This window comes from Grus americana, chromosome 2 (assembly GCF_028858705.1).
Source record: "Grus americana isolate bGruAme1 chromosome 2, bGruAme1.mat, whole genome shotgun sequence".
In the NCBI taxonomy this organism is placed as follows: domain Eukaryota; kingdom Metazoa; phylum Chordata; class Aves; order Gruiformes; family Gruidae; genus Grus; species Grus americana.
The window spans coordinates 144,196,073-144,211,418 of record NC_072853.1 but is presented as its reverse complement, the minus strand read 5'-3'; the positions used below and the strand labels follow the sequence as shown (position 1 = coordinate 144,211,418).

The window sequence follows — 15,346 nt, the reverse complement described above, 5'->3', positions numbered from 1 at the left end:
GTAAATATTTTTTTTTTCATGTTATTTCACATTCATGTTTTTTAATTTCATGACAGCAAGTTTTCAAAAATGTTTAGATTCTAGGTGCTCGAATGGAACATTATGCTTCTTTAATTGCATGTATGCGAACAGTATGGTTGACAGCAAATTAGCACTGTTTATCCTTAAATACTTGCAAATATCATGGAAAAAGTACATTGTAGATTCTTTTGATTCATATTATGTTTTAAGGAGCCTCTTGGGTCTGCTTGCATCACACTTCATAGCTTTTCCCTGAAGCCTGAAAGCTAAAATAACTTCTTTGCTTCCCAAGTAAAAGTTGAGTCTCTTATGGGTGAAAACAGAAGCTGAGGCCTCAAAAGCAACCCCCCACCAACTGTGTGATTTAAAAAAATGTCTTACTTGTTAGAATGTGTTAAAATTAAAAACATAAACGTACATGACTGGAGTATCTGAACTCGCTGTTCTGCTCATGTAGTTCTTTTGAACTAGCAATAGCATATTTTGGTAGCTCAAGCAGCAAGTTGCAGTCTTGGAGGCTTGGCAGAGTCATACTTCATAGTAACAAAGAATGGAACTTCTGCGCTTTAGTGGGCCATTAAGCTGCAGTCTCACGTTGCAGTGCCTGGGAATTGATTTACTGATTTGATTTTCTGAGACATATGGTGATAATAACAACGCTGTATAAGCATTATTTAAAAATACAATAATATACAGGTATTGGATCTTTGGCAGGCCGGCACCGAAGGGCACGCACAAACTACCATCATTTATTTAAGTTTAGTCTCATCCAGTTTTAAACAAATGGAAATCAATACCATTCGCAGGTATCGGTGGCTGGATTGAAGAAGGAAGTGAAGTGGGATTGTTGCTAAGAAGATATTGTATGAAAGAATGCAAATATATGAATTTTATATATGTTCCTCTTCTTTGTCTTTCCTTGCCAGGATCTTTTAGTACACTGTGCAAAGACAGGCTTTTTATTGTTATGACCGTGGTGTGTGTGCCCTATGTAAAATGCATGTATTGTTTGCAATTTTAATGTAGAATTAGAAGATGAATACTTATGAAGTCCACTGCCTTTTTTTGGTACTGGATGGATGGATTGACGTGGACTTTAAGCCTGTTAGAATCAACGAATGCTTTTTTTTTTCCTTTCAGATATGTGTCACAAAGATGTCTACACGGAACTGCCAGGGAATGGATTCAGTGATCAAACCTCTGGATACAATTCCTGAGGATAAAAAAGTCCGGGTTCAGAGGACACAGAGTAGTTTTGATCCATTTGAGAAACCAACTAATCAAGTGAAGAGGGTTCATTCAGAGAACAACGCTTGCATTAACTTCAAAACTTCATCTGCAGGGAAGGAATCACCTAAAGTCAGGCGGCACTCCAGCCCCAGCTCTGTAAGTCCAGTTCTGACACCTGTGCGCGTACCAAATGGTGAAATTAATCACACCAAATAAATGCTTTCTTGCTTAAGAAGGAATTGATTACTTGGAAACAAAACAAAAAGCTCATGGCTGCTATTAAAGATGTTACCCACATATATTTGTAGTGTTATGTATAAAATAGAGTAAGAAAATAGAACTTGAAAAATAACGTATTTTGAAATTCCTCTCAGATACTAGCTAGGGTATCTTACGGGATTTCTAATCATTTTCCTCTCATGATCCTGGTATGGCATTACAGCTGCTGTAATGTTTATGTTGCAAATTTTGCAGAGTTGCTTATTTGTGAAGAGGAATTCTTTCCCATGAAGTTTAGGAAACCACATGAATTGCCTTTTTTATTTTCAGATTTAGGTTTTAGAGAAACAAATCCAATTTGACAGATTTTGGTTACATTTTAAAATTCTCTTTTTAAAATCAAGTAGTAAAAATAACATTTATTTCCATGTCAGAAACTGTGTGTGTGTGAGAAGGAGAGAAACAACTGAGAAGTGTTTGGCGATACATCATCGTTGTTGTTTCATTCTCAAGTATTTTGAAAGAAACTAGATAAATAAAATGTCATATCATTCATGAATAATGCCCAGAACAGATTTCCCCCCAAAGACCTTCAAAATTATTGAAAAACTATTTCCGTTATGCTTTGGCGAGAAAAATCCATAATAATGTGACCTTTGAGTTGAAGACTACAGATCTAAGCAGAATGGATGTAACACTTCAAATCTTAGTTGGCATGAAATAATTTAAAAGGTTGATTGCCTTTTCTTTTTTCTTTTCTTTCTTTTTTTGTTTTGCTCTATCTTCTGGACATATTCTGTCCTCCCTACAGAAGTCTGACTGAATTCTGTCAGGCTTCTAAGAAGAAATGGCAGAGATTCATTTTCTGTAGATGAGCTTTGTTTAACCCATGTGAATTTAACGGGTAAGATGTCATGCCTCCAGGGGACTGTCCTTTTTAGAAAAGGTTACATTTTAAAATGTAACCATCTGTAGCAAAAAGAAATTTGCTTTTTCATCATCGCTTGGCATTATGTAGCTGCTGCCAAAGATGTCTCCGAGGTGTTCCACGTGAGTCCGTAACAAGGAGTTCTTACCATAAAACTTTTATAATCATTAAGGATGGATGGAGCAGCTTGCACCGTGTTTACTTGTGCGTGATGCCTGATTAGTATTTGGCACCACAACTGTCAATTTAAATGACTTTTTTTTGAAAGTCTTTCCTCAAGTTTTTTTTGGTGGTATTAACTCGCTCCCCATCTCTGCTGTTCTTATCTTGTTCCTCTTAGAAACTATTACTAATTTCTGTTAATGCTTTGTGTACTTCTTCTCCATTAAAATTGAAGGATTTTCTTTGCTTCTCAAATGTTGAAACAGACTTTTTTTGAAACTACGTTATTGGCATCTTGTTCTTTTCCAGAGGGCTGGTACTCTGCTGCGTCCATGCAACCGCCGATGATCCCAGTATTTTCTTCTGTAAATTATGTTAATGTTTCCTCTTCTGGTATGCTGCTGGTTAGAGACCTAGCTAAACAGATGCTTTTGGTAATCTCCTATGCTGACTCACACAGACTTGCTGGGGACATCTCATGTGTTAAAGTAGGTGCATAGGAATTTCCTGAAATACAATTCTCATTTTTCAACTTCCCGTAATTCTCCCTGATTTTTATAGCTCTGTTCAGTGAACTCAGCTATTCCTTGGAGGCATTGTTAGTCATTTTTGACTCTTCCTCACAAGGAGTGGTCCAAAGAGCACCTGGCAAGGAATAACTTGTGGAATAATGTCAGCGTTCGATGTCAATGAAGAGGGGAGAGCAGAATTTCACAGCAAAAGGTGGTATTAGCCCTCTGCTCATCGCAGGTCACACCTGGTCCTGCCCGGCAGACCTAAGTTCAGACATCCAAGGCAGAGATATGATCAAGCCTCCCCCCGCTTCGCCCAGAGCCTGAATACATTTCCTCAGGCAGGAGATGTTCTGAAGCACATTTCGTTGAGCATAATGTCTGTGTGGTTAGTTGCAGGAATTTGTCATTCTCTGGTTTTGAATTACACTTGAACTGATGAAGGGTTTTGGGTTTCATTTTTTTCTAGTCCTGATGTTGTATAGCAGATGCCCTTGCTACTTCCTCTTCTGATCATTACTACTTTTTCTTCCATGTCAGAGCACTGCTACATATTCTCCCTTATTGAATTATAACTTGATTCTCTGGAAATTCGTCTGCTGTATAGATCATACCAGTCTGAACAGGCATTTCAGTTTCTGTAAATGTTCCTGAGCATGCTGTGCCCTCTGGGTCACACTGCCTACAGTGGTGTAGTTCTGTTTCAGTTTTGGCTCTACTTTCTGTAAGCTTTATTTTAAGCTTTCTGTAAGCTGTATTTTAAGATACTCTGATAGATGTATGCTTCAATTTGCATTTTCTACGCTTGATTAGTAGAAGGACTGAATTAGAGATAGGCTTCCATTTGGTCTCTTCCCTTTCATCGTTTAAAGTCCTCTGTAGCCATCAGGTGGGGAAGTGCTGTCTTACAGAAGGTATGTGGCTGGTTTGCAGTCTCCATATCACTGCTTCTGCTCACGTGAAATTCCTTTATTTGTCTCAGAAATAACATTTTTCAAGACGCAAGCCCAAAGACCTTGTTTATAATGCCCTGGGGCATTAGCTCCTGGTTTGATTAGTTTCAGAAGCTTTATCAGCTCTCTGGCAGGTATCAGCTTCAGTGTTTGCTGAAGATCACCAAATACTCCGCAGGTGACATGTTACCCATTGTGCGTTTTCCGTGCCTTTGAAATGCTCTACACCTTGTGATGAGAAAGATGACACACACAGAGGTTTGAGGAAGCTAGAACTCCGTGTTCCTGCCCACAGATTGTCACTTGGAAAATAAATCATTTGCTCTTGAACATGAAGTAATTTTCTGCAGTTAATGTCATACCTCCTGCAATCCAGTAGAAATCTTGTGTTGTTAATTAATACAGTAGCGTATAGACAGAAGTTAGCACGTTATTTTTTTGTTCTTATAAGACAAAATTAATGTTTATACTTTAGAGTCTTTCCACCTGATATTTACATACTCATTATGTAAAACAGTTACATTGCATTGCATTTTCTTCCCCCCTTCTTTTAAACATAAGAAAACATCTATGAGTGTGATTTCCAAACCGTTTAAGCTGATTGAAATTGGTTGTTACTATGGAATGAAATTTCCAGCAGAACAGACCTACCCTTTTATCACATCAGAATAATGGATAATATTCACCTTGGAGGTGGTGAAGTAGGTGTTTGCCTACCTGTGCGTCACCTGTCGGCCACTGTTAGAAGAAGGGAACTTGGCTTGACAAGCCTTTGCTCTGATCCAGCCCAACACAATATGCATGTGTATATATGCATGCATATATATGATATACATGTAGCTATAGTTGTGTGTATTTATCTGTCTCTATTTATCTTTCTAAAAATCTTTTGCTGAGTCTTTTGCCTACCAAGGGAAGACACTTGTTTTTCTTTTCTCCCTAACTGAAGAAACAGTAAAACTACAAAATAAACTGGGCAAAACAAAAAAAAGCACAACTCAAACCCAAACAGATGCCACTCTTCCCAAAATAACACTGGCTTTGGAGAGTAGTTTTACTCTAATTCTCTGAAAGTTTTTTTTTTGAGATCCATGCTGTTTAGGCATGTGGCCTTACTTATTTTTCTGCAGTGCAAGGTGAAGTTTTATTGTATTAAGTATACACATTTTATACACTAAAGTAGTACTTTTGCACAGTATGTAAATAGAATATTGCAACTTTTATAAGCTAGCCATCTGGTCAAGATTTGGTTACGCAGTGATATGCATCAGTTTGTTCTCTTTGAATGGCTTAAGATCCATGGCAATTAATTCAAACGTCATGCTAAGGTATATATACTACCTTTCAGTTACTTTTTAAAAATTAAATGCAGCAAAACACTAATCTTCTACTAACTCACATAAATGTAAAAAAATCATTAAAATAAAAATAATTGGATAAGCAATGCTTTACTGCATTGATTCTGCACTCTTTTTGGGAGAGCAGCCTCTCTTCTGTTTCTGTAACTTCTATCAATTTTCAGTGCTATTATATGCAACTTTCCTCCAGAAAAGGACAAGCAAAAAGCATAAACTGATACTATTAACACGTTGTAAAGCAGTTGCATAAGAAATCTAGTGTCTAAGCAGACACTAAAGTCAGAATTTTGTCTAAAAGTTAGGCTTCATTTCTGTCTGCCTAAACCACTTGGTGTGCCATTCTCACCTGTCTTCCTCTTCAGGTGTGTGCATCCTTCTCCAGTTTTAGGAACCTATTAATTACCAGGATAACTGGATAGCTGCATCCTTCCTGGTTGATGCTTTTTATTGAGGCAAGATAATTTCGGAGTTCAGCGTGGAGAGTGGATTTTTCTTTTCTGGCACAAGGGAAGCTTTAATAATCGCTAACCTGGGGGATACTCTCCAGATGATAAGGCAGATAAAATGTGGCAGTTGGTCCAGCTCCTGTGCTTTAATGGCCTGGAGGACAAGTAAATAGTTGCTCTTAATTTATGGCTGTGTGTTAAAGGGTTAGAAAGATGAGATGGGATGGGATCAGACAGTGGGAGAGCTGAGATTAAGGCTTGGTTTGGATTCTTGAACATCTTTGTATTCCTTGAACATTGCCCTAGAAAACACCCCAACTTGCAAGGATTAAAAAAAAAAAGAAAAAATGTGATCAAATTGACCTATTATTGTAGGTTGAATACAACCTGAAATTAGCATGAAACTTGCATATGGTTTTGTGAAAGAAGCTTTACCGTTGTGTTAAAGACGACAAAATTTAAAATGGTTAAAAAAAAATGATCTTCTGTTCTTGTGATTTAATCTCAGTTAACCCTCTTGGCCTACCTTTTACTTTCAGGTTTTTCTAGCAATGAATTTACTTCTTTTGTGGCACATAACAAAACAGATCTTTAGTTTTGATTTTCAATAATCTACAGTGGTACTGTGAACATAATATTTTTCCCTTGAGGATAGTTTTATATTGAAGTTTAATATCCTGCAGTTTAAAAAAAAAAAAAAAGAAAAAAAAGGTCTATTTAAAACTTGGACTCGGGAGTGTGACGGTTAAGTGTGACATTCACAAGCTGTTTTACAGTTATGAAAAATGCATGAGAACATAACCCACACAGCTTCTATAAGAATAGTCAGGTGATTTTCAGTGTAATTTTCCATTAAAGCTTTCTTTACTACATAGATCTTGAAAATTTCCAAAAAAGAGGGGTATTCACATGGCAATGTAGTACAAGGACTCATCCTGCAAGATCTTGGACTAAATCTCTGATCCCTTCTACAGTCTATATCAATGAAATGGCTATTTGAAATGACCTGGTCAGAGAAGACAGTTTCCTCTCATTTCTTTTTCTCTCTGTTATTTTTAATACTCTCGCGTCAGTTTGAAATACTAGCTTCTTCTATTTCTCTATTCAACATTTTGGCATATTCTTTCTATCCTTGTTACTAGGATCTGTATTTCCTTAACCAGAGGGGAAAAAAATATCTAATTTGGTTATTGTAAGCCATGTTTCTAAAGATGCTTACTCCCCATGCTCAGTGGTGCTCTTAGACTAATCTTGCACTGGGAAAAAATATAGGCTAATAATGAGAAAGCTACCTTAATGGAAACTATTTTCAAGGAAAGCGAAGCATAAAGGCAAACAAGTAAAACTCCCAGTGGGTTTCCTGAAGGGAAAGGCGTGCGCCATTCTGCGCTCCAGTTGCCAGTGTCCTCTTGGGGATACATGATCCACCACAACCTGTGCTGACTTGCACAGTGACTTCGGACTGTGTTCAATTCTTCAGAGACATGAGGAACTTTGCTCCCTTCTGTCTCAGTAATTCATCTATCTTTCCCATTTGAGTTCTCTGGAATATTTTTCCCTAGCATGAAAATTCACTTTTCAGTGATTTTTCCAGTGGTGTCAATTTCTTGCTGACTGGGTGTTTACTGCTTATTTAATTTTTTACCCATTAAATAGTTCAATCTTGATCACACATGCACCTGTGTTTTATTTTTTTCTTAGTTTTGAAAGTTCTTTTTTTGTAGCAAATACAAAGCTCTAAGACTGAACAACAGGCTTCTTTATGCCTAGGTAGTCCCACTGATGTTCAGTATATACAAGTTGGTGTGGCCATAGGGAGGAGATCTCCCTTTGGCTTATATCCAACAAATCATGATAAAATTTTCATAGAAAAGATTTGAAGGCTTTAATTAACTAAACAAAAAAAAATTACACATTCAGTAAATAACCAGTTTTCAAACATGGCAAAGATTGTCCTTTTATCACAGTCATGTTATGTCGTGACATATTTTGGTTGACAGCCAGCTCAATATGAGCCAGCAGTGTGCCCAGGTGGCCAAGAAGGCCAACAGCATCCTGGCTTGTATCAGAAATAGTGTGGCCAGCAGGAGTAGGGAAGGGATCGTGCCCCTGTACTTGTGTGTACAGGTGTGTGAGGCCACACCTCGACTACTGTGTTCAGTTTTGGGCCCCTCACTACAAGAAAGACATTGAGGTGCTGGAGCACGTCCAGAGAAGGGCAACGAAGCTGGTGAAGGGTCTAGAGCACAAGTCTTACGAGGAGCGGCTGAGGGAACTGAAGTTGTTTAATCTGGAGAAAAGGAGGCTGAGGGGAGACCTTACTGCTCTCTACAACTACCTGACAGGAGGTTGTAGTGAGGGTGTTGGTCTCTTCTCTCAAGTAACAAGCGATAGGACAAGAGGAAAAGGCCTCAAGTTGCTCCAGGAGAGGTTTAGATTGGATATTAGGAAAAATTTCTTCACTGACAGGGTTGTCAGTCATTGGAACAGGCTGCCCAGGGAAGCGGTTGAGTCCCCACCCCTGGAGGTACTTAAAAGACATGTAGATGTAGTACTTAGGGACATGGTTTAGTGGTGGACTTGGCAGTGTTAAGTTTGCACCTGGAGATGTTCTTAAAGGTCTTTTCCAACCTAAATAATTCTGTGATTCTATGTCAGTATTTTGAGGGTTAAAAAGCAGTAAGGAGGAGTAAGAAGAAAGGAAAATTAATAGCGGTAGAAGTATGTAATGGTAGATCTTCAAAAAGTAGCTTTGAAGAAACATTTGTCAGAATATGTGCGTTCAGCTAAAATTAGCTGAAATTTAGTTAAAATTAGTACTCTCTTCTGTTGAGAAATCTTGTCTGGGTCAAAGTGGGGGATTGCACCAGCTTTCTAAACTACAGGGGAACTTCTTGCAAGTCAGCTGCTTGTGAGATACGTCAGTGGCTGATGCAAGCACTGTACATCTGACGTGCTCTGGATATGTCTCACTCGCTATGTGTATTTCAGTCAACCACATCCTAGGCAGAATATGGGACTCTTGTGACACAACAAGCACAAATCCCTGTGTATATGCATTCCTATGTATTTTACCAGAAGGAATAAAATACTTTAAAAGAAGAAATTATACTTAAAATTGAATTTTCTATATTTGATTTTAATATTAGCATTTGCTTAAAAAAAAAAAGTTACCATAATCTTGCTGTAAAAAGGCATTTTTAACAGAAGTGGTTGAAAAAGATAAACTTAATATGGAGAGATCTGAATAAGAAAATCCATGGCCATGAGGCTGAAAAAATAACTGTATCAAAGGGGGAGTGCAATAACAAAGTAAAGTAAAGTAGGCTGAAATGGTTATAATTTTCAGCATTCATGTGGTACTTCGCATTATTAAGCTTAAACCTCAAGTTTTGGAAAGTTTCGTAGTCTTGCATTATCTGAGTCTTAGCCTCCTTTATAATCCAGAAATAACAGGAAAGGTAAGAAGTGTCTGAACTTCTAAGCAATTTGTAATTGTAAGTTTGAAACAATGTGTGAGGCTTCATTTAAAAAAAAAAAGAGAAAATGTTGGGGAAATGGTAAATTTTTTCCCTTCGTTTTCTAAAGTAATTGCATGTGCTGAGTGAGATCTGTCTTGGTGTTTCATTAAGAAATATCATGCAAATTAGTTTGCAAAGTCTGCTGCCTTAGAATTTATTTATTTTTTTTTTTTGTAAAATGCTCTGAAGTGCTTTTCTACACCAGATACCTTAAAAAAAGGGTAAAACTTTTAAGTTTACAAATGCAAGGAAAATAAAATCCATTTTCCCAAAGGGAGATCTAACAGTGTGAGAAGATGGACAATCAGTCCCATCTAGGGATTTGGAATAGAGCTGAGCTCCACTGCGGAGGTGCTGTACCCTGGACGGAGGAGGGTATCAGCCACGTGGTTTCACGGTGTACAGGACAGGCAGTGCCTAACGGGTTGGGTTTCTGGTTGGTTTCTGGTTGTTTCTGGTCTGCTCTTACCCAGCGTGAGCAGGCACTGGACAAGTGATTCAGACTGTTTGGGGAGGGGGCAGCAGGTCAGCCTTGCTGTTGCGGGGCTGAGCCCTGGGGCGCTGCGTGGGGTTGCCCCTGAAGACATGGCAGTCGAAACCAGCACCTCCTCACGACCATCAGGAGCAAGCTCTCCTCCCAGTCCCACCAACACGAGCTTTTAGCCTTTTGCCCGTTCTCGGTAAGGTTGCAGCAGCTACCGGGAGGAGAATGAGTCAAAAGGGATGACCTTAAATCTGTGCTTCCGGCAGCTGGAGTGCGGAGAAATGAGCTTGAGGTGGTAGAAATAATTACTGTTGATGATTTACCGTGTGGTAATGGATTAAAGGCATCCTGTTTCCTATCAAGATCTTAAGGCATTGTACAAGTTGTTCTGACCTTTATAATATGGTTTCCAGTGGTATAAAATAAAAGTAAATCTCAGTGTGAAAATAAGAATGGATGTGAAACACATGTATAAACCCTGTCCTTTTTCTTCCTCGCTATGAGGAAACCAACAGTGAACTATTCACTGTTAACTAGGGCAGCATTTCCACTCCAAACAAAGCTACTCACTGTGTGTTCACTGCAGCCTGCAATTTGGGAAATACTTTGCTATCCCTCTTCATTATATGGGAGACACTTGGAACATCTAAACATTTTTTTCTATAGTTTTGTAATTGGATACTTAAATGAGAAGGCTACTTGAATAAATATTTTAGTCATCTCTATTAGTGACATCTGTAATAAAACTGTGATTAAAAAAAAAAAAATTCATTTCTAACCAGGCAGAACACATTTGTAAGCACAGATGGGGAACCGAGAATATTACTGCCTTATCTATAATGAAGTACTCCAAATAATGTAACAAGAAAAAGATCTGCGATTCCCCATGTGACAAATTTTCATCAGTCTATTAATATTTAGGAATTGAATAGCAAAATAATGGATTGTTCTGTGCATTGGATGGAGATAAAAGGGCTCAATTTTGCAAACCTACATGTGCATATCCTGATACCATGCAATGAAAAGCTGGGATGTTAGTCTCAAAAAAGGTATATATATGCCAAAGTGCCGTAATTTGTGCTCAGGACAAATGTAGAATAGTTGAGTAAAGAGAGTTTTTTGCATTTTCTGGCTAATGGTTAATTGGGTGTAGTGGAGAGGTATGAGGTACCAAGTCATCTTACCTGGGATGCTCTTGTCTGTTTAAATAGGAGTAATTTTTGGGCCCAGTTGATTTAAAACTTTCAACCATGGTTTTAAAGGAATTTACACGCAGATGTGTCCTGTAATGCTTGTTTCCTTTCAAAAAACTGAAACTTGAATACCTTTTGTAAATCAGGCGTAAGATTCTAAACGTGCGTGTACACTGTGTGCAGCTGCGCATGGCTTAGAGTCTCCCAGTTGCATTCAACCCTGAACATGCTGGATTTGCTTGGCTGCTTTTCTTTGTAGTGTTATAAGCAGAGCACTAACAAATCAGTCCCTGTATGTGATTTGAGCATCAGGGCTGACCCTCCAAAGTTTCTGCTCTATACTCCTTTGGTTGGTTTAGGTGCAGGACGTCTGAGCACTGCACTCTAAAATATGTGTAGATAATTCTGAGGGCAGCTGCCAGTGACTTTTTTTGCACTGTCATTCTGGTTTGGGGGAAAAATAAAAAGCCCTTTCCTTCCAGAGAACTGGAAAATGGGGAAATTTGGGAAAACGAGATGCACTTCAAAAAACTCAAACATTTTCCAAGAACTTCATCGGCAAGTTTTTCTGTCAGGTGAATTTCTGTTTGTGCAGTGTTGTGGTGTTCTCTGTGAGGACTGGGTAAAAGTGGGGTGAGTGCCAGTCTGTCGCCAAGGCCAGCTGAGCTCTCTGGCCCATGGAGCAAGAATCATTGCTCAGCTTGATTCACTTCTAGACCCCTCAGGCTGCAGATATTAAGGCTACAGAACTTTATTCAATTATGCTGCATATACGTGCCATTAAAAGTAAGGTATGATTATAGCCACAATCTGAAGACTGTAAACATAATTGAGAATCAAGATACTCTTATTAAAGATGCTTTCTGTAGTATTTTGATCAGTATCTGAACAATGGTTGATGTACTGGGACATTGACTCCTCAGAGCAATGTTTTTTGGGTGGGCTTTAGTCTAAAAATAATAATAAAAAAAAAATTAAGCAGCTCTTTTAATCTGATTGTGTAGGGCAGATTAAGACTGTTGCTTAGATCTCTTCACAAAGATAAGATGGCTTAGTTTTTAATGATCTTTTTCCCTGTATGAAGTGATATATGCGAAAAATAAAACAGAAACGTCTCTTTGATAAAGAACAAAATCCTTTTGATAGTTGCAGTGGTGTGAGTGTATGGTTGATATCGGCAACCGCCATCTGGGGTGTTGAATGATGTTTTATTTGAGTAGCCTATTATATTGTTTCATTAGCTCTGCTATTAGTTATTCGTTTTTATTGTTGGCTGCTGGAAACATGCAGGTCTATGAGTTTTGATAATGACGTTTGGTTTCTAAAGGCTGAATCAAAGCAGTTAATATTGCGGGAGCAATGCATGCTGAAAGGTCATCTTTTTTTTTTTGTTCTGTTTAGCCTACAAGCCCCAAGTTTGGAAAAGCAGACTCATATGAAAAACTGGAAAAACTAGGGGAAGGGTCCTATGCTACAGTATACAAAGGGAAAAGCAAGTAAGTGGTGGTTTTGGTTTTTGTCTTTTAATTTTGTGTTTAATGAAGATAAGCAGAAAGTATTAATTGACGTTGCTGCACATGTACATAGATCCCTATGAATGAAGGCAAAGTGTTCCTGGCTGCCGTGCGCTCTAGTGAAAGGGGCTGCGACCATATTGCGTAGGTAACACATTGCCTTCGCATCACAACAAGATGAGATCCCATCTTGTTAATCTCATGTTTTGTTTGTACTTTAATGATGTACTACTTTCTCAATTTCCACACCAAATTAATTTTTAGGGGTTAAATCACAATATACTGTCAGGTAGACTTTTCTGATGTTCTGAGAGCAATGCTGAATGTATGCAATAATTTATTAGCCTTTTTGTCATTATTACAAAACTTGAATAAAATAACATGAAGGGAATGAATGGAATTTTGGACTACTGTAAGTTTAGTTTGTTTGCAAGAGTTTATTTACAGTTGTTGCAACTACTCCACCTCAAAATAATCTACTACATAGTGTCAAATATTTGTTTTCAGCCACTTTAATGTTATTAATGTGTTGCAACTTTTTTGTCCTCAATGCCCTAAGTGCTTCTCCATTGTATAAAATAAGTCAGTAAACACACTTAAAATATACTTCCTGAGCAAGTGCTTCAGTTGAGTTATCTTTTGTCAAGCAGAGTGTCTTGTGCAAGTTCATATATTTAATCAAGTTTTCATAATCAAGTTTTTAATAGTAATACAGCAGTTCTGAGAGAGGGATTTGATACGTGCAGTATCTTTATTTAAAAACCTTGTCTAGTGAATGATAGATGAGGCAACTCTACCATTCTCAGCAGAGGGAATATCATGACAGTCATGGGACAGAATAACTACTGAAACAAGGAAATATGTGTTAACATTTCCAGGGTCATTAAGTTACGTAGGTACTGAAATACTGAATATTTGTAGTAAATCAGAATGAGGGGTGCCTTCATCTCTCAGTAGCTTTGAGATTGATGAGCATAATGACAGCCAATATGAATAAAAACATGTTCTAAATGTAGAAGTATTTACACTTCTGCCATGCCAGTGCATGCATTGTCTTTCACTGTCAGCTTTCTTCAAGAAAATGCAGTTACGTTGCATTGTTAATGGTTCAGTTACGCATCACCATAAGTTCCAGACCTTATACACATGTAAGCTTTTTATTGGGGTCTATGTAATGTGAGAAAACGGTACAGATTTCAGCTTGCACCTTATTACTAAGACCCTTGAGTAAAATCATAGCGTGTGTCTGGTGATAGTTATCCCATATGCCTTGGCTTTCAATAAGATTGAACTAAGGCAGCAGGGTTTCTAGATGTCCCGTCAATCAGTGGAGCAGTCTGAAAGTTAAAAACAAAGCAAAACGCTTCCCTGAAGCTATTTCATTCAGTGGTGATTGGTGAACTTGTTACGAAACATACATTGGTTAAAAATATTCATTTATTTTAGCAGAGCTGACTGCAGATCTGTAAGAAACACTTCAATGATTTTAATGGTAGTTGAATAATAAATTGAAATTACTGGGCTCTCTGCATTCTCCATTATAAATAGCAAGCTCTGGATAAGTAGTAGGAATTATAACAATTATATCTAACTTTAATCTGCTGCTTTGTTACATCTTCTGCAAGGTCTTTAAAATGTATTCTGAAAAAAAGCGTGCGTAGCTAGAGTGTGGATAAGAATGTATATGCAGAGAATATTCCTAATGTTATAGTAATATTCCTTCACCTGCTTAATTTTGTTTGAGTTACCTTTTTTTCCCCACCGAATAATTCCCATATTACACAGCAGCATCCAGGTTCAACACCTCCAGTCCAGACCTCTGTTTTTACTTCACAGCAGGAGGAGGTTTTACTTTAAGAACAGGGGAAACACTGCAGGGGCTATCTGCTCTTTCAAAAGGAGTTGTTGGTTGGGGTAATGTAGCCCCATTACGTTTTCTGTCCCCATGAGAAACTGAGGAATCTCTGGCCTAGGTGGCATCCCCAAAGAAGAAAGAGCATCACTGCTATGACGTATTCATAGAATCATAGAATGGTTTGGGTTGGAAGGGACCTCAAAAATCATCTAGTTCCAACCCCCCTGCCATGGGCAGGGACACCCTCCACTAGACCAGGTTGCCCAAAGCCCCATCCAACCTGGCCTTGAACACTTCCAGGGATGGGGCATCCACAACCTCTCTGGGCAACCTGTTCCAGTGCCTCACCACCCTCACAGTAAAGAATTTCCTTCTAGCATCTAATCTAAATCGACCCTCCTTCAGCTTAAACCCATTACCCCTTGTCCTGTCACTACACTCCCTCATAAACAGTCCCTCACCAGCTTTCCTGTAGGCCCCTTCAGGTACTGGTAAGCCGCAATTAGATCCCCCCGGAGCCTTCTTTTCTCCAGGCTGAACAATCCCAACTCTCTCAGCCTGTCCTCATAGGAGAGGTGCTCCAGCCCTCCGATCAGCTTTGTGGCCCTCCTCTGGACTCTCTCCAACAGCTCAATGTCTCTCCTGTACTGGGGCCCCCAGAGCTGGATGCAGTACTCCAGGTGGGCTCTCACAAGAGCGGAGTAGAAGGGCAGGATCACCTCCCTCGACCTGCTGGTCACACCTCTTTTGAGGCAGCCCAGGACACGGTTGGCTTTCTGGGCTGCAAGCACACACTGCCGGCTCATGTGGAGCTTCTCATCAATCGATACCCCCAAGTCCTTCTCCTCGGGGCTGCTTTCAATCCATTCCTCGCCCAGCCGATAGTCGTGCTTGGGATTGCGCCGACTCACGTGCAGGACCTTGCACTTGGCCTTGTTGAACTTCATGCG

At 38.9% G+C, this 15,346-nt stretch overlaps 1 protein-coding gene across 6 annotated transcripts in view; it reads left to right on the top strand.

The window, feature by feature from the left end:
• The window catches only part of CDK14 (cyclin dependent kinase 14), a 322,044-nt gene that overhangs the window by 81,972 nt on the left and 224,726 nt on the right, over positions 1-15,346 (top strand). For all 6 annotated transcript variants that reach the window (XM_054815554.1, XM_054815552.1, XM_054815558.1 and 3 more), the window contains 2 exons: positions 1,162-1,407; positions 12,429-12,523. In XM_054815554.1, coding sequence (XP_054671529.1) covers positions 1,162-1,407; positions 12,429-12,523 — 341 coding nt within the window. The remainder of the gene's footprint in view (positions 1-1,161; positions 1,408-12,428; positions 12,524-15,346) is intronic.